Below are 25,140 nucleotides of genomic sequence, written 5' to 3' on the forward strand. Positions count from 1 at the left end.
GCTCAGTCCCCCCCTGACGCGCGGTCAGTCCCCTGACCTCCACACGCGTTTCTGCCTTGCAGGCTGGAGGCGGCGAAGGACGACTACAGGATACGCTGCGAGGAGCTGGAGAAGGAGATCGTGGAGCTGAGGGCGCAGAACGAGGAGCTGACCTCCCTGGCGGACGAGGCGCAGTCGCTGAAGGACGAGATGGACGTGCTCCGGTGAGAGGTCCCGCTGGGCATCCCACAATGCAACACTCACACACCCCACTGCACACCAGGGTTCTTTCTGACTATCCACACTCATTTCCCTCATCTTAGATTATATGTGACTGGATTTTGTGAACATGGGCTCCCTTTGTGCCGAGTCTGAGGATGAATTGTGTTAAGTAGGAAAGGGTTTGGGTGGAACTAAAAATAGAGGCCTCAGCTTTCTTGGAGGAAGGTTGCCCAGCCTTCCCAACAAGTCACACCTGTACTCTGTTGACACAGACTGACAGAGCTTCCTCATTTTATTGTTGTGGTGTTACAGGAGCTGCAGCCATGCCCTCATTTGTCGTACTTGCTGTATTAGTATTTAATGAAAGCGCTCATTGAGGAGCAGAATTGCACGGCAGAAGGAAGGCTCACTGCACAGCACGGCTCCTTTTAACCAAACGCCGGTGTAAGGTGTGGTAGCTAACCTGCCGCTTTTTTGTGGCAGGCACTCCTCTGACAAAGTGTCCAAGCTGGAGGGGATGGTAGAATCCTACAAGAAGAAGCTAGAGGACCTGGGTGACCTGAGGAGGCAAGTGAAGCTGCTGGAGGAGAAGAACACCCTGTATATGCAGAACACAGTCAGCCTGGAGGAGGAGCTGAGGAAGGCCAACACGGCCAAGGGACAGCTGGAGACCTACAAGAGACAGGTAGAGACACTCATACATGCTCGCGTGCACTCACACACAGAAACACTCATATCATGCTTATACACTCGATTGGACAAAAGTTTTGTGCCCAGTAGCATTACATTTCAAGGATGGCACTAATGTTTCTTTGTTTATGCAGCTAATTGCCTAACCCTGTTAAATGGACTTTTGTAAGTTGCCTCAGATAAGAACATCCGTAAAATGACTCACACAAATTTTACTCTCACACATTCATAAGCATACAAAGAGAATGTCATCAGCTAAGTCTTCCACACACAAACACACACGTGTTATACTTACACGCTCAGATTTCGCTGGCAGCTAAGTAACAGATGGAGACTCAAATGTGACGGGTACAGACGCATATGCACGCGCACGCTAACTTACATCGGCCGACGGTATCCCTCACTTTGTCCCTGCAGGTGGTGGAGCTTCAAAACAGACTCTCCGAAGAGTCCAAAAAGGCTGACAAGATGGAGTTTGAGTACAAGCGCCTCAAAGAAAAAGTGGACTCTCTTCAAAAAGAGAAAGATGTAATGCTTGTTCATACTTAATACTCATGTTTTTCCTCATCAGTCCCTGATATGCGGTAGAACAGGTTGTTCACGCTAGGATTGATTTGCTTGATTTGGTTTGAGTGAATCATAAGTCAGTTATCCTGGTCTGACAGCAAACGTTCTTTGTGTAAAGCTCTCAACTCCAATGTTATGTACTGACCTGGAAACTGTGAGCAAAGGGCTGATGTGGTGGGTGCAGTGAGGCACTCTAAGGGGTGAATGTCCGCCAATGGTGTTTTTTTTTGCGCATGTGCCCTTCAGCGCCTGCGAACGGAGAGGGATTCCCTGAAGGAGACCATCGAGGAGCTGCGCTGTGTCCAGGCACAGGAAGGCCAGCTCACTGCAGGTACTGCGCTGACCGCTAACTGCTAACTGCTAAACGCATGCACGACGCCACACCACAGACGAGGCCTTTTCTGTCTGTTTCTCTAGCAATCACCCTTATCCGAACTGCAGGTGAGACTGAACCCAAGGATTTGATCACGAAAGCAAACCCGTGCAGGTGTAATGCCTTTCTCTAGCGGGGTCTGAACCCTCATGGCTTTCGGTAAACGTCCTGTGCTCCGCCAAATCCACTAGATTGTGCTTTCCCCCTGTCAGCAACTCTTCCCTCGCCAGGCTGCTCTCTTTGACAGGAGCCATTGAAGTGCAGTCTGTTGCTGCAGGCCCCTTCTCAACTGACAGTGAGCTTTTGTGTGGAGAGAGACACAGTAATATGCCGCAGCGCACACAGCAGTTAAAAGTTTCAGTGACTTGACACTTCCTCGGTTCTCCCCAAAGGCAGCGGGATGTTCTGACTGACTTCCCAAGATTTTGTTAGCAAGTCACAGGATAAATGCACCACAGATTGTAAAGAACATGCTGCGTCAAACACATTCATAGGTTTTGCCTGTTTAGCAAATGAAAGCTGTAGAGCAGCTAGCTGCTGAGAAGGGGGAAAACATGGACAGGTTTTCAGCTGGGCTTTTTTCTGAAAAATTTTTACCTGTAGCCTACTTCACAGTTAGCATCTGACGTGTGTCCAATAAGAGATTAATAAGAGACTAATTTGGTCGGGGGGAGGTGAAAGCCAGCAAGCGGAGTTTTTCTTTGATGTACTAAGCACACACCAAAGCAATAGCCTTGTAAGGCTGACTTATTAGCACTGTCAGGCGTCTGCTAAACTGGTTTTTATGATTTTCATAGCGGCTGCACCTTTAACGCTGCAATTTAGGTGAGCTTGTTTTATGAGGGTGTTTTAGTGCATCCGTTTTCCGTGACCGTGCTCTTTTTTCTCTTGTTTTTCCTCTAGGCTTGGGTCCGCTGGGCAGCAGCGACGCCTCAGACCTGCTGGCGGCAGAGTACGTCACACCTGAGATTCGGTACGACCCATTTGTGTGTCTGTGTCGAACACAGCAGAGGAAAAGAGATGCATCACCGTGCCTGAGAATCTTCTCAGGGGACGTGGTTCATTTTCACTCTGACACCGCTTAAAAAACATCCGTTCAGAGAAGCCTGAAAGAATGTTTCGCTGTTGCATTATAACTTCAGGCGTTCCGTTTAAATGGCAGGTATCGGCACTGATGTTTATTCATGTAATTTCCACTTCTGTAGTATTGCGATGTCACGTCTTTTAAAAGGTGCGCTAGTGTCAGTCAGAGCTGAAGGCTTTTCATGTGTGGTATAATAGCATGTGGCATATTAGTGAATGCGGTGTTACAGCTTCCAGTCACGCGTGAAAATGCAAAACGACTGCAGAGAAAATTCTTTGTTGTTCTGGCGGAATTCTGACCTCTGAAAAGCTAATTAGATTTGCGTAGAAACGACTGGGAAGCAAGTCAAGCCCAGCGGACTGGGTCAGCTTGTCCCTTCCTCTGCACGGTCTGTTTTCGCTACGCCACATTCTTTAAAGTCCTTTTTCGTCGACTGTGTTCTGGAAAAGGCACACGCCAGGGAGATCAGGCGAGAGCAGCGTGCAAGGGGTTATGTAACCGGGGGAGTCTGTTCTCCAGATGCCGGAGTTGCATCAGCTCGGCCCCAGCTGGTTTACGTTAGCGACGGCGCACGCAGCCGAAGCCAACCACACGGGAGGCGGAAAGCGCGAAATGGGCGTGGTACACAAAGCCCTGTCTCGACAGGCCTACTCATGGTGTAAAGCTAATGTAGCGCTTCTGTGCTACACTTCTCTTGTCTTCCGTACTTCACCATTTCCGACTATGTAGCTCCCTTTAGTCCGTTAATTAGCAGAACAGTACTAAGGTCTGTGTTTCTTTGAGCGTTGTGTTTGGAATACTATGGCTGTATGCCCTAGCTCAAGTGAATGCACTTTCTGTAAGCCACTCTGGATAAGAGTGTCTGTCAAGTGTATGAAAGTAAATGTTCTTGATTTGTAATATTTAAATTGGTGGCAGTGCAACAGAGTTTTGGAGACAGCATCAAGGCTGGTCAATCTGGGTCTTGCAGGAATACTGTATATATCATCAGAATGATTTACTCCAGGTAATGCTGGTTCACAGGTTCCACTTAATTCCCAGTTCCCAGCAAAGCCCCAGTTCTGACAGTAATTCAGGGTATGAGCAAATATCAGAAAAGCTTGTTTACCACACGTTTAGCCTGCCGCAGTGTTGCATAGGGCGTGGCTGTCAAATGATACCAGGCACATTCAGCCTTGGGCAGCCATGTTAGACACACACAAAAGGAAAGCTAAGGACACGAGGCAGAAACGACCAGCGAAGAGAGCGCAGTCCTGACCCGTTTCTCCCACCCCCCTCCCCCCGCAGGGAGAAGCTGATACGACTGCAGCACGAGAACAAGATGCTGAAGCTGAACCAGGAGGGGTCGGACAACGAGAAGATCGCCCTGCTGCAGAGCCTGCTGGAGGACGCCAACAGCAGGAAGAACGAGCTGGAGACTGAGAACAGGTAGCGAGGGCCGTTTCTCTAATCCTCAGTGATGCATTCAACCAGAAGACACTGTATATTTAGATGTAAAAATTATTCCGGCTTAAAAATACCAGGCAGCCCCATAGATACATTATATACAGTATGCTAGATACCACTGATAGATGAACGTGGTGATGCAAAGTCCACGTTAGAATAAACAGAACCAGAGTAGGTTGTACTGAATCATGACGAATAGGGGATTACAGTGCATTCAGTCTGTCTGAAGCAAGGACTGTGAATACTACTACTCCCTTTTCAGGTTCGAAGTAGCGTGACTCCACTGTTTTTAAACTGTTCTTTCAGGCTGGTGAACCAGAGACTGATGGAGGGCCAGTCTCAGGTGGAGGAGCTGCAGAAGTCTCTACAGGAGCAGGGCTCCAAGGCGGACGATGTGAGTACCATCGCTGGCTTCACAGCGGGATACGAGACACTACTCACATTGATCCCTGCACTCATACATGTTGTGGAAATGTGAGCTATAGCATCTCTCACCCCACTGTCTGTCTGTGCACGTTTAACCAGTAACAGTACTAACATGCTGAGCCCAAGCCGTGCTGCAGTCCCCTTTGGTAGAGTGCCTTGACTACATTTTTTCCAGCTCATAGTGACTGTGAGTTTGCTTCTGTATATTGATAGAGACTCCCTGAAGAGATAAATTGCCGTGATAGTCTGGCAGTATACTGCTAGCAGATGTTACAAGTAGAGTGATCAATAGACCCGTCTGGCAATCCTCTAAAGCCGACACTGTCTGACCAGCAAAGGGATGGCAAGTCTGGCTCTTGAGTTGATTGCAGATATTATAGGATTCTCTCTCCCTTCCTAGATGGCTTGTTGTTGTTTTTAATTGTGTCTCACTAACACTGTGTGGTGTGGTGTGGTGTGTGTGTGTGTGTGTGTGTGTGTGTGTATACGGGCCTGAGGTGCTGTCATTCCTGTGATGTCGTCTGTGTTGTAGCTCGGCAGCGGGGAGACCTCGGTTTCCGTGCCCACAGTGTGGACCCTAAAACCCAGGTGTCTTGAAATGCCCTCTGAGTGTGTGAGAGGGGCGTCCCGCTCCTGACGAGATCACCAGGAGGAATGAGATGCATGTGTGTGACCGTTCACCAGCCTCTCTCTGGTGGTGTCTCCCCCCGGTGTCCTATGTCCTGCTTCACTAAATGACCTTATTTCCTCTTGGGTTGCTGGTGCCTCTCAGTAAATCACTTCTCTTATCCCCTTTTGTCTTGTGCCTCCTCTGTAGGCTGTTGTAAGTATGGCTTCCATTTTAGAATGTGAACCAAAGGCGCACATTCTATTTCAAAAAGAAAACCCAGAGAAAGCATTTGATTGGACCTATGGAGCGTCAACAAATCTGCCTATAAAGCTTGCCCTGCGTGCTTCCAGCTGAGCTCTTTCCATGGGCCATTTTCAAGATGCCATTTTTTGATAAACAGCCCCAAGCGCTCTTTAAGGGGATATTTCACAGACGCTTATTACCATGATCTTGGAATGAATCTCAAATGTATTTCCTCACTACAGTGGGTGATTTGGGTCGTATTTGATTACAGCCAATCAGGGGTGGTTCTTTGAAATCCCCCTAAAAATACAGGAGACCCCCTCCATTTGCAGACTGGCCATTTGCAGGTTTCAGTGATCATGGCAATCTCCTCTCAGTCTGTTTCCAGGCCACTGAGAGCTGTGCCAGATCAAATACACCCATACATTTAATAGATTACTGTTACTACTGTTTTCTGTTGCATTATTGTATTACGTCCACATAATAATTGGTTCAGGAACAATCCCCTTTCCATGCAATCTGTTGTCCATACTGGCCAGTATTTGTGGGTTTCCCCGCTCACAGGAATCTGCGACTCATCCCCTGCAAATGGCAAAGCTGTCCTGTACAAACGCTTATTAACGCTTACTAATACTGCAGCGAACAAGCTGTGCAGATTCCTCTTCTTCCACTCGATTTAGAGACTTCTTTCATTACCTTGTTTGTCTCATGTTCGGATGATGTCACAGGTGCCAGTTTATCATGGCAATCAAGAGCTGTGGGTGATGGTGGTGGTTGTGGAAGCGCAGAAATCTTGATAAACAAATGCAAAGTGTCTCAGACGGTTTGGTTTGCCTCGCTTTGACGCTGTCACGTCAGCAGACGACACTGGCTGGGCGAGAGTCCACACACTGCATCTGTGCATGACTTCAGTTGACTCTCTTCTGGAAATACTGTAAAATGGCATGGCGGCTTCCCTTTTCGCAGATTAAGCCAGCTGAAGGAAGTATTTCAAGAAATCAAGAGGAGAATGTTTATTTAAATCAGCTTCTTTCTTACATGCAGTGATCTGAATTGGATGATGATGTTGGTAATGCCAGGGCAGGAATTTGACTTGTTATCATTGACATACAGCAGTGGTACAAGAATAGTTTTACTTGCCAAACCGAAATTCCTAGATCTAGCTGTGTGTATTATAAGTAATCATCCTACACTCAAACATTAGCGCTATTAATCTGTTTCATGAATGGCTAACATCATATCTGCAATGTCATTTTTTCTTCCTGGCATGTACCTGGACTGAAATTATTTGTGTGAGTTGATCAAAAAAAATTTTTTTTGATAAAAAAAAATCCCATTTAGTCCATTTTGCTCTATAGTGCCCTCTGCTGGACGACTAAAACACTTGCATAGCAACAGTATGGCATGGTGCCCCAAAACTCTGCAGCTGGTAAAATACCCACACTTTGCATAGAAGTTAGTCCCTGTTACCATTTCCCCTGAGATGGAGTGAAGGCAAAATTGTGGGAAAACACTTATTACTAAACATCTAAGCTACAGAAAACACGAGTGGACTGCATCTCTTTGTGTTGAAGTGATTTGTTTCAGTAAGAAATACAGCACAGTATACCCTTTTGTGAGTATTTTAAACTTGGCAGCACCTAATTTTAAAATAAACAACGATTACCCTTTAGCTCGGAGTAATTTACTCTGAGGAGCGGCGGCTCTTTAATCATGGCCCTCAATCTCGGGAGGAGTTTGGCATCCACCTCTATTACCCCCCGTGTCACATTATGGGTATATATCGCTGCATCCAGTAGCATTACAAACACAGGCTAAGAAGCTGGCAGTCTTCCATCCATTCACCCTATTGATCTGACGGTCAGGCTAACTGGGTCACTGAACAGACGCCAAGCACTGCTGATGGATCAGCGCAGGGCCGGCCAAGCAGTAAATGATCTTTTACTGCATCATTCTGCTGTTGCTGTTCGGCCTGAATACGGCCGTGACATTTCTTCTGTATTGAAACATCACTGCTGCCAACCGAGGTGTGACCCCTGGCTATGCCGTTTCTGCCTTTTGCGTTGGTGTCCATGTAGCATAGACTATGCTGCATAGTGGTAAGGAGAAGAGCTCATAACCAAAAGGTTGCTCATTTGATTTCCTGCTGGAGCATTGCTACTGTATCCTTTGGCAAGGTACTTAACCCCGAATTGCCTCAGTAAATATCCAGCCATATGAATGGATAACATGTAAAAAGTGTAACGTATGCAAGTCGCTCCAGAGTGTCTGCTAAATGCTAGTAATGCAATGTATATCTGAATTTCCTTCTATTCTGGAGTATATTTTTTGCATTCTAGGTGCATCATATTAACAGTAGACATATTACTTTGGTGTAATTGACTTTAGGCTTGTGAGTCTGGGTTCTTTGGCAACTACCATGATGCTTCAATCACACTTCCCACTTTAAGAATTAAAATCTCTCAGGGGCCTGTAAGTCAGGGTGCTTGGTGTGAGCATGGACTCTTGCAGCCCACTTCCAAAAGTTTAAGGATATATTTAGCCCACAATGACAGGGAGTCCACTGCAGCTCAGCTACATTAGTTTTGCTCTGCCGGGGGTAGGTTGGGTTATGTCAGCTAGGGTTTTACTCGTCATGCTGCTCATTAGGACCCTCCAGTGACATGCAAGGTCAGGTGCCTGCAACTACATTGTATGGCGTCAGTGGATATGTGCCTGTGCTCCAGTTGCTGTTTACTTGTAGCCCTAAAATAAGTAATTGGCTGCCTGAGGGTGGAGGATTGGAGGACTGTATTTGTTGAATTTCAGTTCTTGATTTGTAGAGGATGTTGCGGGGAGGTAATCTTTATATAAAGTTGGTGGTTCCAAAAGTAAGGGTGTAAAGCAGGGGAAATCAGTGGTACAACTCAAGGGAAAATCGGAGAGAATTTATTAGTAATGGCAAAAATCAAAGTTTGCTCTGGGAGTGTGTGTATTGGGGCCAGGTTCTGTAAATTTTCAAGCACTTCCACTGTCTTAGTGTAATTCCACGTGATGATTGTCTTTTGAAGCCTTTGATTACCAAGCTGTATTGATGACTTACATGTAAAAAATGAAAATGAGAGATGCCATTAAAAACAAAGGAAGCACCTTTCCTGCTTTGATTTTAGTTCAGAGCAGTAACATTTGCCCGTGTGAAGCTGTGGGGCTTTTTTGGTTTTAATATGAAGTTTGATTTTAGTATTTCAAATATGATAGTCTTCCAGCAGAGGGCACCAAAAGCACGTTAAATGATATAATGCCTGAAAAAGAATCCAAGTGTTCTAATTGCATTATCTGTTGCAGTCAATTATCCTGAAGAAGAAGTGTGAAGAGCATTTGTAAGTAAAAGTTTATTATTTACAAGCATTATAAGTATATATGTTATAAGTGTTAAAGTATAAAATTCAGTTGGTATTTTGAGTTGTTCTGTTGGACTGTCCTTCAGTCTGCCATTTGGCATGTAAGGCATTACCAGTAAAGGATAATTACCCATAAAGGCATTTAACCTAATGAACCATATTAACCTAATGAACATTAAGCAACTAGATCAACATGTTCTAAAGTCATGAAAGTGTATATCAACAGAAGGCAACAACATATATTGAGCAACATTGAACTCAACTGATTTTTTTTTTTTGTATAAAAGAAGTGTTTTATAACAAAAAGAAAAGATTGTGTTGAGGACCCACTCTTTGTGGTTCCGTTTTTGTAAAACAGGGAGAAGCTTCGGGAAGCAACCAACGAGCTTCAGAAGAAGAACGCTTATATCGAAGACCTGGAGCCCAAATACAACAGCAGCTGTGAGCGCCATACGTACACATTGTGGAAACGATTACTTTTTCCATTGCGCATCCATGCCATAAACACTGAAATACCATACTTCCCATCCATGTTTAACCCTAACATATGCGTACCGTCTTTCTTTCTCTGTAGCCCAAAAAGTTGAGGAGTTGGAGGAGGCCTTAAAAAAGAAAGATGAGGACATGAAACAAATGGAGGAGAGGTACAAGAAGTACCTGGAGAAGGCCAAGAGTGTATGTACACCCTGCGTTTCTGAGTGTTCAAGTCAGGTTGAACAGCAGTATTCAAAATGCACAAATGTAGGCTTTTCACCACCACCTATGATAGACAGTCACATTTTCTGAATAAAAAAGAAAGCAGAGAGATGAAAACAGTGATGCTTTCCTGAAATGTGTTTTCCTGTATGGACGTGGCAAAAGGAATGTCAGACTGTGAGCTTTTGGAAAACGTTTTGAGTAGGAGACAAACTACTTGAGTTGTAATTACTTTGTACTGCGTTCACAGGTGATCCGGACCCTTGACCCCAAACAGAACCAGGGCTCTGCTCCAGAGGTCCAGGCTCTGAAGAACCAGCTGCAGGAGAGAGACAGAATGCTGCATTCACTAGAGGTGGGGGCCAGAGATAGGGCCTGTCTCCAAAGGGAAACATTTAGCAGACATGAGAAAACGACAGGAAAAAACATTTCTGCTTCCCCTTTCAGTGGAAGAACTTAAAGAACAAAACAACAGATCAAAGTCTATAAAAGGGGCTCCTTAGTGGCTCAATGGCTCAATGGTTCAAGCGCAAGGCTGAGCCCTACAGCCTGACTTTGATTCTGGCGGTGTTATTAGCCAACAGCCAACAAGGAGGCTACAGTGGCAGAATGTAATTGATGAGGGTAGGTCAGCCAGGGGTTTGTCCATACCATTAGTGACCCCTGCTGGTCCATGAGGCACCCACAATCTGCCTGTATAAAGCTACATATGAAATGTCCTCCAAGTCATGTCTGCACAAGCTTGGCATAAGGACTGTGGTGTGTAAAGAAGCAGTGGCTGACATCACAAATTTTGGAGGAAGGCCCATGTTAGGCTCACTGTCCCAGATTGTCGATGTAGGTTGTAGCTACAGGGCAGGGTTTTTTTTTTTGCCCATTCCAAAATGGGAGAAAAATGGGGTAAAGTCATTGGGCATCCCAAATCTAAAAAAGTCTGATTCAGAATTTAAAAAGAAGTTAACAAAACAGTCAATCTACCTATGACACAAGTAGTCATTGGGGAAATGACATTGCAGCACTGTCAGGGAAATGCTGCAGTTTGTGTGAGCAGGATGGCTCTCACTGTAAAATGCAGTTGTTAATGGGATAGGGCAGTGCTGTTTTATGCCAGTCATCTTGGTAAAATTTCCAGGTACTCGTTGTCACCAGTTAACTTAGTTCTGGTTGCAGCAGTAAAATAATATGACAAGTCCTTCGAGAAGTAAAGAAGCTATAGAGAACTACGTTTGTTAAATTACATTTTCTTTAGTCATGTCATACTTTAGGGAATGCGTTTTGCAGAGGAAGGAATCGGCATGTTTTAGCTGGATTCAGCTTTTCAGTCTTTTTCACGGTGACAGTGTGATGAACAGGAAATTCCTAAAAGTTGGATTCTGAACCATGCTGCCAGAAAGTAGCCATAGGGGGGAGATCAGGCTTCATATTTCTAGCATACAGCACCTTTTGAGTGTTTTGTCTTGTAATATAAATATAATCCTTATATTTCTGGTCATTTGTCATGGTAATCTTTCCCCTAAAGAGCCTTGTCCCACAGCAACAGTCAGTGGCCTTCTGACTACTTCATGTTCAACTACTTCATTCACCAGAATCCTCTTGTTTATTACAATGATGTCATTGTGAGAGACAGTATGAGAGTTTCCTGTTGATGACCCTGTTCATCATCTATCTCCCCACAGAAGGAGTATGACAAGACAAAAACCCAGCGAGATCAGGAGGAGAAGCTCATTGTGTCTGCATGGTACAACATGGTAAGTGGCATGTAAAAGACCATACATGACAATGGCGAGGAACCTTTTTATTTGCCATTTATTCACAGTAGAGGGCGCTAGTATTCTCTGTTCAGCTTCAATGACAGTGATGGTACAAGTTGCCTCAGGAGGAGTACTATATGCCATTTGAACTGAAAACAGGATAAGGACCTCAATGTGAAGGGTTTGCTTTGGGGTAAACTCCAGGGCTGTAAGTATGGAACCCACAGAGCCAAAAGGCACGCTCTCTGGAAGTGTCCCCTCTCCCTCTCCTCCCCCCAGGGCATGGCACTGCAGAAGAAGGCTGCTGAGGACAGGCTGGCCAGCACGGGCTCGGGCCAGTCCTTCCTGGCCCGCCAGCGACAGGCCACCAGCACGCGCCGCTACCCGGGCCACGTCCAGTCCGCCACAGCAAGGTAGAGCCGCGGCGGCGGCCCGCGCCGGGGGGGGGGGGGAGTGTCACCTGCGTGGCGCTCTGCCCCCTCCCTGACCCTCCCATCGATCGCACAACACAGCAATTCAGGACATAATGCCTTCAGCTCACCCGGTTTCCTCTTCATTTGCCTAACACTAAGTATCGTGCAACTTGGGGGATTTAACATGTTTCTGTTACCCGTGTCGTCAACTTCTCCCGATGTTGGGAAAAAAAATGTTGTCGAAAAATGTTGTTTTTGTCTCTTTGTTTCTTCCTGGTGCAGGGGATTTAAGTAGGGATGCCAGCCATTGAGTGTTTTACCCAGCATGTGTTACATGCCTTTCAGGTGTGTTGGGGTCCATGGCTGGAACGTAATCCTTCTAGCCGTGAGACTCGATAGCTTTGAATTTGCGTATTTGTCATATCGCCTGACTAAAATGCTCCCTTTTAAATTTTTTTTTAAAAGTAATACTGTATGTGATGCAGTGTTTGTTTGAGCTATTTTGTAGGAGATGTTAGAATAGTGTGTGATCAGTCTTTTTACACCAGTGTTTAAATACTTGATTTGGGTATTTTATATTTTTTTGAGTTTGCAAATATAATGGTGCAGTAGCTACTTGAGGTCTCCTCTATCTCTACTGCTCACCAGTGCAATAAGTGTAGAGGACCTTGAAGTTTGTTAGTGGTTTACAAAATAAGGACTTTTTGGTGACAAGCTCAGTCAGTATTAAGTTTTATTTGTTTGCCAAGTACCAACAGAAGACCAAATTCACAGAGAAGCAGATGTTTTATGATTATTTATTGTGTATTATTCCTCTGATAGGAAGTGTTGGAGCACCTCTGTGTATTTGATTATTTTAGTCCATGTTGTTAACTGGTCAAAATCCAAAATTAAATTCTGTATTGATATTAATACTTTTTATCCATTGTAGAAAGTGCAGTACCTCTTGCGCAAAGACCCCTAGTCATATCAAGTGCCTCCATTAACCAGTATTACAAGGTCTCACATGGGCATCTCTGCTTAAAATCCCAAGATCAGTCATTAAGTTCTTCCTTTTGAATGCCTTCAAGATCTCCTCCTTTTCCTTCAATCCCATGGTGGTTACCAGAGGCAGTATGAGTACTGAACAATATTGGCGCAATACAAGCTTGTACCCGGGTTTCACCAATAATGTCAATTGCTTTTCAGCTTGATCGCATTTATCATTGTAAGCCCGTTTTCTGTATTTTTTTCATCCTGAAAAAAAATCCCATATCTATGCAGTGGACTCGTGGGAATGTGATAGCGTAGCCTTAAAGCTCAGCTGCATGGCAGGCACACCCATTTGTCTGTGCTCCAGCCTGAGTGAGCTCTCCTTCAGCACAACGCCAAGATGGTAGTTTGAAGCGTCAGTCTTAAAGGAGCCCTAAAATTCTGAGACTCACTGCTGTCTGTGTAGCGCTCGTCTGAGAAACCTTACATACGAGGGGTTGTGTGCTTTTGCGTTCCCGAGCATTTATACGGCAACAATAGGGGTCGCAGTTAAACTTGGACAAAAAGTATGATGTATGATGTGTTTTCCAGTTGAGTCCTAGCACCGCTAGGCCACAAAGAATAAATTCACCAGGAAAGCACCGGTGGTCCATCAGGCTCCTAATGCTTTCCAACATACTGTGGGGTTTCTCCAGCAGTGAACGTTTCGTCTCTGAGTGATTACCTGCATGTGTGGAAAGTGTGTAATCCGGACGTGTTTCTGGAACTTTGAAAGATTGCATTTTGACCACTGCCAGCCATCATGTCATCAGTCAGGAAGTCTAAGCATTGTACTGAACGGCTCCTCTGTTGCCCAGTGAAACTCATTCACTGTACCCTGCCTTATCGCACTGTGGTGGCGTCATTTTCAGCAACTACCTATGAACTGCCATGTCCGCTCTCTGCTTCGTAAGCCTCCTCGCTGAATTCCTAAGATGACCTAACGCTTGAATCGTTATACCTTGTGCTGACATTTTATGTAGTGTAAACAAACACGTCGTCGTTCCATTTGCATAGTCTGTGTCAGGGATTGGCCGTTCAAGGGTTTTAGTTTCTTTTCAGAGGTTCACTTATTTACACTTCGCATGCTAAGTAAGGTAACTTCCTGTCCAGACAACAAGTGTATTAAACGGTGATGGGAAGGTAGGAAAAGAAGTAGGCCCCACAGTCCTCTAGGACTGTTGTCCAGTTCCTGGTCTGTATAGATTGCAGACTCCTGTGTATGTACTTGAATGGAGCATTTACATAAGTTACACTGCAGCCAGGCACTCCTGTTCCAAAATGGCGTCATGCGGTGCATCTCTGCTCATTTCAATGCTATGTAACACGTGAACAGCACCCTCTTTGTTACTGTTGTGTTTCATGAGTGCAGAATACGGATCTGTTCCCAGGTTGAAGTTATGTAAAATGTTATGGTTAGGAGAATGTGGATGACATTTCATCAAGTTTTTAATTCAGTGAAGTAATTTATCATTCAAGAAGTGTATGTCTGGTTGTGTAAGCCCTCCAGTGTAAATGACCTTGAATTGATGTGTGAGATTAAGAATACAGAAAGTCTTCAAAGTAAACCCATAGTCAATGAACAATGTGAACACTCCATATTGTTTTCTACTTCATTTCCCATTTTCTGCTTCAGTTCCACTGCCTGTTTAAAGCCAATGAGGTCTGTCAAATCTGTAATCTCTAAAAGCATAACATGAGCCACAAATGTGATCGTGGGTGAATTTGAACATGTGGCATCAAATCAGTTCTCATATGTTGTGAGATAACTGTTATTAATTTTTTATTGTAATTCTTTGGCAAACTTAATTATGGGTAAAGCAGGAGGTTCAAGAGAGTTAAATGTATGTGAACTTAAATTCTTAAATTTTAAAAGGTGCTAGTAGAGTTGCATTGCACTTTCTTCCAAACCATTGAAGCTAAAATGACATATTCCCACCCCTTGGTATCTCCATCACACTTTCTGCTGCTACACACATCTTTCCACTCTGTGTGATTATGAATTATTGCCTCAGTGAAATTTTGAGCCCTTCCCTTTTAAACACGTGACCAGGGCTGAATGGACTAACCAGGGTGATTGTAACAGCAGTGGAAAGAGCAGGGTGGGCTGTGATTCACTGGTCTCTCTGTCCTCTCTCCTCTCCTCTGCAGTGATGTGATTGCATGACCTCCCCCCTTCCCCGCCCGGCCGGGTCGGCGGCTGCATGACGTGCCGTTTGCATGACTTTCAGTTGAGCCTGCAAAATAACCCCATCGACACTAACCCCTCCCCCGTGTGCCCACCGCGGTGCCCTGAGTGGGCGGAGCTCCTGCAGAGAGGAGACCCCTCCCCTCTCCCTCAACCTCCACCGAGGCCACCGTCTCCCTCCACTCACGGACGCGCTTGCTTGTGCTTCTAAAACTACTGCATTCCCTTCATGCTGCGGCCCAAGGCAAAGGCTGCTGTTTGTTTTTTGGGGGCGGGGCAGGGGCGTGGCTGGGCTGGGTGGAGTCTTGCCTCCTCCATTCCCTGCAGTTAGCCAATGGCTTCGTTTCCCCTCTGTCTCCTCCTGCTGCTACCAAGGTTCACCTCCTCTGGACTGACTTTGAATGCTTTGCTCCCGGAAAATACGGAATAGTTGGAACAGTGTTGTGGGTAGGAGGGGCTACATTGCATTGTGATGTCGATCAGTGTTCTTAGTGTCACTCCTGGCTTCACAAGGGCAGCGATCAAACATGGCTAACTGGCTTTGCTTGAGTGGAACTTGCATTTCACTGCTGCAATTGGGCACCTTCTAAAAACAGCAGAATATTGATAGAGCTGCCATCTTGAAATGTTGGGTTTTTGCTTTTCTGTTTCCATTTTGTGTTTTTGGAAAGTTTAAAGGGGGGTTGATAATGTTGATTTTAAACTTCCCTGTAATTACTGCCTATGACAGAATGCATGAGTTCCCCAAAGTTTTTTTTTTTTTTTTTTTTTTTCCTCCCCTCAAATGAAATTTGTATAGACTTATTTCTCTATATATAATTTCTTATTCATATTTATTTGTTTTACATTTTAGATCTTAGTCTTAACTTCTGATTCTGTATGGAGTGTTTACTTCATTATGTCCTTATTATAACCATTATAAGTTATATGTTGCTCTTAAACTGGCAGAGTTGTTTTGAGTACAGGATTAAGGCTTTTACGCGGCCATGCCTTTATAACTATATTTATTTATCTTTTGTATTTACTCACACAGTATTGACATTACAGATGCATTAACTTCCTCTTTTGTGTTTTATCTTATTGACTAACCTGTCGGCAATCATTCTGACTCAAAATCTCGATCAGTAAGGGGACAGAAATCCCTTTCGTAACGATGACATCATGCACAGTGATAACAAAGCTTTTGTTTTATATAGCACCATTGGAATATAGCAGTCTTTTAAATGGCATCTGTAGAGGGTGTATTTGGTCAGGGCTTTGTGGTGCATCAAATTGTTCAGTTTTCTCCAAAGTAGCCCCTGAATCGTCTGGACTCCATTGTGGGATTTCAGTAGGCCAAAGAAGGGAACGCGAACACTGCAATGCCAGCAAAGTCACAAGGATCCTCTTTTGATGTTAGGAACATCTTAAAGTGCTTTTTTTTTTTTACACCTCTAATGCTCTGCTACCTGCTCCTACATTAGTGCGCAAGCAGCAAAACGGAAACGATGGGATGCAGACCTTTATGACAGTTTGCCCCGAAGTCTCTGCTGACGCAACTGTGTAGTGCGTTTCAGATTATAGCAACCTGTACTTGTCCACATTTTATAATATGCAAACAGCAGCATTCGAACATTTTCAGATCGGACTCGAGTGAAAGTCTCTTGACGCGTGAACATAAATAGGGCTGATTAGCTTTAGAAACAATATACATTTTTATTTTTTTTTTCCGCCGGACTGTTTCTTTGGGTGTTGTGAGATGTTTTAGCGAGACCATAGGATTACATGCACAAGAAAGAAGCTTGCTTGCTTCAAAGCCACTTCTTAGGTCGTATGGAACCGAGTTTAAAAAAAGGCTTGAATCTGTGAGGTCTTTCACAACCGTCCATAATAGGGGAACATCTCCACGTCTCTCTCCTACAAAGAACAAACAACCTCACTCAGTATGAAAACAGGCCATCGAGTCATAATATATCTCCAGATAATGATTGCTGTAAGATTTTTTTAAGGACCTGAAGATGACATATATTAAAGTAGCAAATAACACTTTCCATTTGCCAAGTTTTATATTGCTTGTATACAATATGTACATACTATATGTGAGAAACAGTCGAGGAAGGACCTGGTCTCTGGGGAAAGAGAAACAAATAAAATACCTGATAGTCTACATGGGTTTCATGGTATCTTCTCCATTAGAACTTTATCAATACAATGTGCTTCCTGCGCTGCAAAAATGTACAGTTGTTAATCAAGTTGTAAATAAAGCTTGTATAAAACTCATGGGCTTTCGCTTCTTTGATGAAATTCCAGCCTGTGTCCTTGCTGAAAAACACTGTCTAGTGTCAGAGGGTATCTTCTGCTCAGTGGGTTTCAGATATAATTCTGCATTCAACCTTCGGGTGTCAACAAAATCTACGGGCAGAATCAGAAGAATGATTTGACCTGGGAAAGAATCAAGTTGCATGTTATTACACACACAATGTTTGTCAAAAGTCGTTTTACATAGAACCATTTTGGAGACATAGCTCTTTCAGAAAGTGTATTGCAGTCCTTCTCTTCATCTCTACTTTGAAAGCATAACAACTGACCCATTCGATTGGAATGCTGTGACCAGCTCTCAGTATTGTATTTTTCCTCACCCACTCTTTGCGTAGGTCAGTACATTACTGTATGTCTTGGTGTCAGTGCCAATGCATTGGTCACTATGGTCATGCAGGAAATTTAAGGCCATAAAACAACATTCCTCCAACATTTAGGGCATATTTAATTTCCTACATAAATCTTTCTTTGCCATTGTATTTTTGTCAATTATTTTATCAGCAGTAAAGTGTGTGGGATCAAGACTGCTAAGACTATATTACAGATGACATTGAGAGGAACAATTACTCCAAGGAGTTATCCCCCTGCAGTCCTGTTAAATTACATAAATCCCTCTTTGAGGTGGACACATTGTGGAACGTGAACATATGTATACTCCATTATGAATTTCATATCTTGCACATTCAATAACCAAACTTCTGTGGCTAGAAGTTTACTGGAGCAGTGAAAGTACCACGCTCAACAGTGCTGCAGTCTCTCGTGCGCAATTCCACCCCACGACCCTGAGTCCACACCTCTGTAGCACATACTGCTTTGCCAGTCATACAGCTGATAGGAGAACAGCCATTATTACTAGAGTTTCAAGTCGAACCAGGCTGTTTGGCCCCTCAATTCCTAAGAGACAGGATGACTATGGTTAACATCTGAACAAATGTTTCTCTTTAGCGCTGGTTGAAATCATAAAAAAAAAAACTTCCATATTCAAAGATCAAGACTCCTCCCCCGCTTTTCATGCTTTTTGGGGTCAACACCACATTTGTTTCAGTTTAGTGATCCAACAGCAATGCTAAAAGTGACTGACATCTTCTCATGCCAGAAATTTTCACGTAACAGCTCACAAACCACCATCTTGGATGCTTCTCCCTATCCTGCCCGATTATTGATGCATCGGACAAGGAAAGCGTGGTTTGAGAATTTCGAGTTCCACGAACTACGTGATGAAGACAACACCCCAGGCATGCTCCACAGGAGAATTTATTGCCATTGGCTGTGCCAAACACACTTCATTCTTCCCTTTGTGCATGGCGCTTAACACCACAGAGGAGTCACGGTAAAACTAATCGCATCTCCTGAACGCAAGGCAAGGACAGCAGCGTGTGATTAACTGGATTTCGCCGTGACTGAACGAATTTAATTTTGCGCTGTCCGTGAAGCGCGGATTGAGTGGGGAGAGTGCGGTGAGATGTGTGTTGTGAAAACATGGGGAGTCCGGGCAGTGATCCAGGACTGCGGCCTCTGCCATTGTACTGAAGAAGATAGAGGACAGACAGCTAGACAAAATCATGGAGCGCACAGCTTACTGCAACAAAACTGGGGACAGGGTTTGACAGGGGGAAAAAAGGGCAACATGTTTATGGCACCAGAAGTTCAACCCTGGGGACTGGAGTTACACACACACAGACACATATATACACAAGTCATATCTGACCCTGCCAGAGAAAGCCAGCCTGGTCTTATACACTGACCGGTGTTCATATGCCAGTCACCAACTGTCATAGAGAGAGCAGATACTCAGTAGTTATTCAGCCTTATAATGACAACGAAGTGAGAACTCTGTTGTCATTGTAAGCCTGTCTTCTATGTAGTGAGTACACTTTATGAAGAGGATTTCCCCCATAGGTCTCATAAATTAGACAGACTCCAGTAGAATACAGTCTAGCTAGCACAAGATAACTACATCTTGCCGCACCTGCTGTTTGACTATGTGTAACTATGGTTCATCAAACAAGGTTAAGTTTCAAAATTTTATGTCCTGATGATGTTCACAGAGCACACAATGCCTTCATCACTTCTTCTTTGACAGTTTGTTGAATATATACAGTTGGATACAGATTTCAGTATATTCAGAGAAATGTGTGATTGTAAAAAATATCAACAAAAATACAGTCATCATTGCAATATTTCAATATGGCATTCGGTGTTTATTCAGAGACTAATGAAAAATATCTTTTCTGAACATAGCAATCCCTTCCTCAGATCATGTCCTGGAAGGTGTTTTTGGTCCTCAGTGAAAGAGGGGAACATGAAATACAGAAGCTGGGAGCCTTTCATAGAAGGCTGGTTTCATAGAATCCAGTATGAAATTAGGAAAATTCAAAACAAATGCAATCATAGATTGCAAGCCATTGCCCTTTGATTGTACCCCAGACTAGACTGTACCACTTTGATGTGGAGAGAATTACACCAAGCCAAATGCAACACCCTCAGGGCAACGTTAGCAAAATGAAATGGAACTGATGTAAGGTCCATTTAAAAACTATTTATGAGCCGTAACGTAAATTGCCAAATATAAAGGTCCAGATATCCACTAAAATGTTTCTATATGGCAAAATGCCATAGTATACACAACAGTTGAGGTGATTAAGGGTGCAAAATGCTTATAGCTATAGCTTTACTTAGAGAGGCAATGATTATTGACTTTTTGCCAGAATTTACAGAATATATAGTGCCCTCAATATTTATTCATACCCCTGATTAAACATGAAAAAAATATGCAAATTGGATCATTTCTGCTTCCTTTACAAATGTTCTACTCTAGTAATAATATCATTGCACATAGCAAGCTCACATTGTTCACAAATAAACTTTATTCCAGAAGACATGAGAATCATGTTTATTCACACCTTTATGTTGTCTTTTAAATTACACCTAACAAAAAAGATATATTATCTGCAATAACATTTTCTGAAAATGTTTGCATCTAAAGGATTCCTGTTTCTCCAGGGTATGACAGGAACCAACACACAGAAGAAATTCATTAGTAGCATGCATCAAGGCTAAGGTCACTGAGCTTTATAGAAAAAAATTCACAAATTATAACATGGCTATTGGTAAAGAGGAATCTCTGTCAGCAAGAGGACACACGTGTATCTGGCATTAATGAACTGTGAGGTAAGTGTTTGGGAGGCAACCGTAATTCTAGAGGCAATAGAGATCTCCAAAGCAAAGTGACATCTCTTGCTTAAGTGTACAGATTTCACTTTAGACCCTTAACCCTGTGGAGGTTGACACTGTCAATGTGTGTGGATAGACAGACATGCAGGCATACAGAGATGAGAGCTATACCCTCAGTCCACATTTTATATGTAAGTTTGCTGGCTAATTTTTTGTACAAAATATAGCTCAAAAAAGCTTTAAGATAAGAATGTATGCCACATGAGCCTTATAACTTTTTTAAAGTTATGGAGGCTGCCAACTACCTTAAGCGAATCACAGCATACAGCTGTTGTGCTATGCCATGATTCATTTATCTTCAGCTACATAATGGCAGCTATGCCTCAGTTTTCATTCAGATATTCACAGAAATATGGGAAAACTGGGAAAGCCTGGGCACCTACTAAACTGTATGTGACATACTGCTCTGAGGCCTCCCAGCGGCCTGACACAAACACTCACTCTCTGCCAGATCTGCCTGGCTTTACCTCACATTTCACATTCATGTTTTGCAAGAGATTAATGACATTCAGGTGCAACACCAAAAATCAAACCATGTGCTTGAGGTACTTATGCTGAGTGATAAAAGGTCTTGCAGAAATGTATTGGCCTGAAGCGGCGTTAGAGCTTTTGACAAACAGCCTCCCGTGGACGTCACAGGCTAAACGTGTAAACATTTATACACAGGCCATCCTGAGTTTATGTCGGTTTGATTTAAAGGGAAAGCCGTGTGTGCTCAACAAACATGAGCCTATTCATTGAAAACAATACCAGTCTCAGCACATGAAATTATTGTTCAGTATTAATAAGCAATTTTCACTGCTTAAGTGTGGACATTGTGAATGCCATGGGGTCAGCTAGCATAGAATTTTCTTAAATCCACACAGTTTGCTTAATAGGTGAAGCAGTGGATTGAGTGACTATGAACATTTTACGTATATGGAAATGTGCATACTAGTAATAAATAAATGCCTTTGTTGTCGGGTGTCTAATTGTGTTGTCTCTTCAAGAGTCTGTGTATACCTTAACAGAGTACAGCAGACATATGACAATGTGGTGACTACATGTATATTATAATATTTCATGTTGCTTGATGTACTTTAAAATGTATGTCCACAGAATTACTCCTAATGTTTGTCATTATTCACACCAATCTTTGATAAAATAACATTTAACATTTAATGTTCACAGCTATAAATTCCTTCAGTATAAATATTGAACATAAATCAGTGCTTTCATATAACATACATCATCTGAACTTTTCTGTTTAATGAATGGGTAAGCATTCAATTAATTATTCCCAATTAATTTGTTCATTGCTTTATTTCCATCATTTGTTTTTAGAACGGGTTCACAATTTCTCTTCCATTAAAAAATGAGACAGTGGAGGCAATAATTATTTATAACATGACCCGCAGTTGACGCATTGCATTTGTTTGGATGTTTAATGGGAATGACTCATGTTTTGAGCTTTTTCCAGCAAAAAATCAAAGAGTATTTAAACAGCTGCAGTTTTTTCACATTGTCAGCTTTGGTGCAAGCATTTCCTGCAATAAGCCTGATTAATTAAGTCACCTTGAATTCACTGGTCAGAAATATATTACGGGCAGCACGGAGGAGGGGGAGGGGGGGTTGGGGGGTTGGTGGGTTGGACGTTTTAAAGACTCCGGTATAGAAGGTGATGTATGAACCCTCTGCGGAAGTGTGAGGTAATATACCGTTTTACTTCAGCAGTAAAGCATGCTGTGAACATGTTCCTGGAGACCCTGAGTCTGAAGGGTGCTGGGTTCAAGTCTTTTCCCCATGTGGCCTGACAGTTTTACATAGTCTGTCACTGGGCCATCAACTCAATCTGTGCCTGAAACGTCTAGTCGAATTCTGGTGAATGTTTTCAGACTTTCAGGCTGCTGTGCTGAGATATTAGGCAGTGTAAGCAGCAGGCCCCTGCTCCTATGGAACCGTATTTTGTACTCCAAAATGTATTTGTATTCCAGTAATCTTGTTTCATCGAACACCATATGGCATTTGGAATCACACACCAGAAGGACCATGTGACTTCCAACAAAGACCACATTTCTGAAATGGACAATGTGGTTTGCACTTAGATCCCGTTAATCCTACATTACAGCTACTTTGTACATTATCTTTGATTACACTGAGAATATGCACTCTATAGTCTTTGATGAGATTGATTTGCATATTTTTGTTGTATGAATCTCTGGATCACAGCTCACATGGACCATGGAATTTTGGATTATCATACTGGGCTGTCAATTTTCAACCAAATTTGAGCTTTTTAACAGATTATTTTTTTACCCAAAACGTTCCACTATACATTTGAATCCACTCTTTCTTTGATTCTAACAAGGGGACCCGGACCAAAACAATTCTTAGGAAAATCATATCTACATCCAGAAATTCACTGAGGGATGACACTGTTCTTTAGGATCCACAAACCTTTTTTTAGTGCTTAACACACCACTGACGAGAAAGAAATGTTGTCCTGTATACCCATACCATTTACACATTTTTATTTAAATAGCAGATTACAGATAATTTATATTTCCCTTTAAAATCATTTATCAATCAGCAGGCAGTAGATTATAACTATGGAGCAACAATTGTTCATATTAGGGTTCCAAGCAATGTGTGTGTATTGATTTACAGTATTTTGGTAGGCACAACCCAATAGTCTATTCAGACAGAATCTCTAAAAAACTGAACTAAGAAGCAAGCTCCCCCCAGTAATCCATGCCATTACCTGTACATGAACTTTATAGGTAGTTGGTATTCTCTCCAATGTGGCAGGAATCAGGTAGCTAGCTAGTAGCATACCCTTTATCACCAGATGGTAAGTGTTGTGGTCAGATGACACAAGTGTGTCTTGCCATCATTTGTGGTTCCTGTGTAAATTCCAACAGTTTGATATCTCCAAAACAAACTGCCTTTTGGTATTCATGGCCCTGGTTGGACAGAAGAAGTCTCTTCTAAAAGCAAGCCACAAAGAGGCAACCCACAAGTGTCCAGTAGAGAGGCTTGGGAGAGTGCTATGCACACACAGCAAAGAGAAAGATTTGATGCAAGTCAATGATGTGGTGCAAAACATTTAGTGAAGCCTCTTGGAAATAACATGGCATGTTGAAGAGCTTCCTGTGTAACACCAAAAAGAACAGGGTTTACTCTTTTGTTTCATATAACATAATTTGTGGCTAATAGACATTGTGACCCTCTGATTATAATAGTGCAAATTTTCTACCAACACCAGACAGTAAAGGTTCTTACGTTGTAAGATGGCTATGGAAGAGATAAACAAGCTCAATCAACATGCAGTAGTGATATGTTACAACAGCTTCATCGTATTTCGAGGTTCATCGGTTTGTTGGAACCCAGTTTGCTCTACAATTGGCAAAATGAGGAAACGATAACTTAAGGGACCCAAGAGATAAAGATGGATTATGAAGCAAAGTAGAGAGCAACAGAGAGAAGGAGAGAGGCCCAAAAACCTGTCTCACTGCAAAATGAGTCATTGTATCAGCTAAAAAAAAAAAAAATCTCTATGCAAAAATATTTTCCAAGAACATTCTCATAAACAGGTCCAGAGAAAAAAACAGCAATCCAGAGGAGGCGAGATGGAGTGGACAGACCTCCGGGAGAGAGGTGAAAAATAATTCCCAGAGACAGACTTAGCTGTTCTGGAAGCATGCTGGTGGCAGTTTATTCAAACCCAAGCTAATGGAATTCTCCAAGTCAGTGAACCAAGATGTCAGTAACACAAGGCTGAAAATAGGGTCACGTATTCTCAGCTCCCCACTAATCACCAACACAGAAGAGCAATGAAGCGCTGTAAATAATTTAACATTAATGAGACAGTTTCTGAAAGTGACAAGGGGCATTCTCCTTTCCTAATTTTCCAGCAAATGCAGAAACCTGAAGCGAGTACAGTACACAGTATACAAAGTCAGGCACAATACTCGAGTTGCACAGCAGGTGTGGTGAGAAGATCTTTAAAATCAACCTTAGCTGCTCGTTTGTTGGGCACAAAAAACAAGGATCACAAAAGCCTTTGACCCTCCTCTGTACAGCAGCATAGCATAGTGGTAAGGAGCAGAGCTCGTAAGCAAAAGGTTGCTGGTTTAATTCCCAACTAGGGCACTGCCCTGTAACTGTAGTCTATGTAAGTTGCTCTGGATAACAATGTCTGCTAAATGGCAATAATGTAATGTATGATAAACACGCTGGTGTTCTTCTGTTTGTACAGGGGAAAACGTTGCCATAGTATACGTGACTTCGCAGACTGTCTGACCCGGATACAACTGAGTCAAAAGTAGAATGCTCATAGCTGCGCGACTGATCCTTCTCAGGCATTAGTGTAAGGGCGTAGCTCGGCCATGTTCCACTGTCCTCGGTTAGGCCTTAATGTGGCCGCTTTGTCTCCATGGTTTCCCAAACACCGAGGTGGGCACATTCCTCTGTCATGCCTGGGTCATACCTCCAGGAACTGACTTCCCTCAGATGCTGTGCCACCCTCACCAGTACCCCAGCCAACCCTA

General features: G+C 43.2%; 1 protein-coding gene across 3 annotated transcripts in view; it reads left to right on the forward strand.

Annotated features, from left to right (window-relative positions):
* The window catches only part of hook3 (hook microtubule-tethering protein 3), a 48,029-nt gene extending 32,176 nt beyond the window's left edge, over nucleotides 1-15,853 (forward strand). For 2 of the 3 annotated variants that reach the window (XM_036528355.1, XM_036528356.1), the window contains 14 exons: nucleotides 63-203; nucleotides 685-886; nucleotides 1,309-1,419; nucleotides 1,705-1,789; nucleotides 2,735-2,804; nucleotides 4,203-4,343; nucleotides 4,668-4,755; nucleotides 8,965-8,999; nucleotides 9,379-9,461; nucleotides 9,595-9,695; nucleotides 9,967-10,071; nucleotides 11,393-11,464; nucleotides 11,747-11,880; nucleotides 15,043-15,853. In XM_036528355.1, the coding sequence (XP_036384248.1) occupies nucleotides 63-203; nucleotides 685-886; nucleotides 1,309-1,419; nucleotides 1,705-1,789; nucleotides 2,735-2,804; nucleotides 4,203-4,343; nucleotides 4,668-4,755; nucleotides 8,965-8,999; nucleotides 9,379-9,461; nucleotides 9,595-9,695; nucleotides 9,967-10,071; nucleotides 11,393-11,464; nucleotides 11,747-11,880; nucleotides 15,043-15,058 (1,384 nt within the window). In that variant the 3' untranslated portion in view covers nucleotides 15,059-15,853. Of the gene's footprint in view, nucleotides 1-62; nucleotides 204-684; nucleotides 887-1,308; nucleotides 1,420-1,704; nucleotides 1,790-2,734; nucleotides 2,805-4,202; nucleotides 4,344-4,667; nucleotides 4,756-8,964; nucleotides 9,000-9,378; nucleotides 9,462-9,594; nucleotides 9,696-9,966; nucleotides 10,072-11,392; nucleotides 11,465-11,746; nucleotides 11,885-15,042 lie in introns of those variants that run through there. The other variant, XM_036528357.1, reaches the window with a different exon arrangement.
* Nucleotides 15,854-25,140: the final 9,287 nt, after the last annotated feature.

Source organism: Megalops cyprinoides, chromosome 5, assembly GCF_013368585.1.
Source record: "Megalops cyprinoides isolate fMegCyp1 chromosome 5, fMegCyp1.pri, whole genome shotgun sequence".
Classification (NCBI taxonomy): Eukaryota; Metazoa; Chordata; class Actinopteri; order Elopiformes; family Megalopidae; genus Megalops; species Megalops cyprinoides.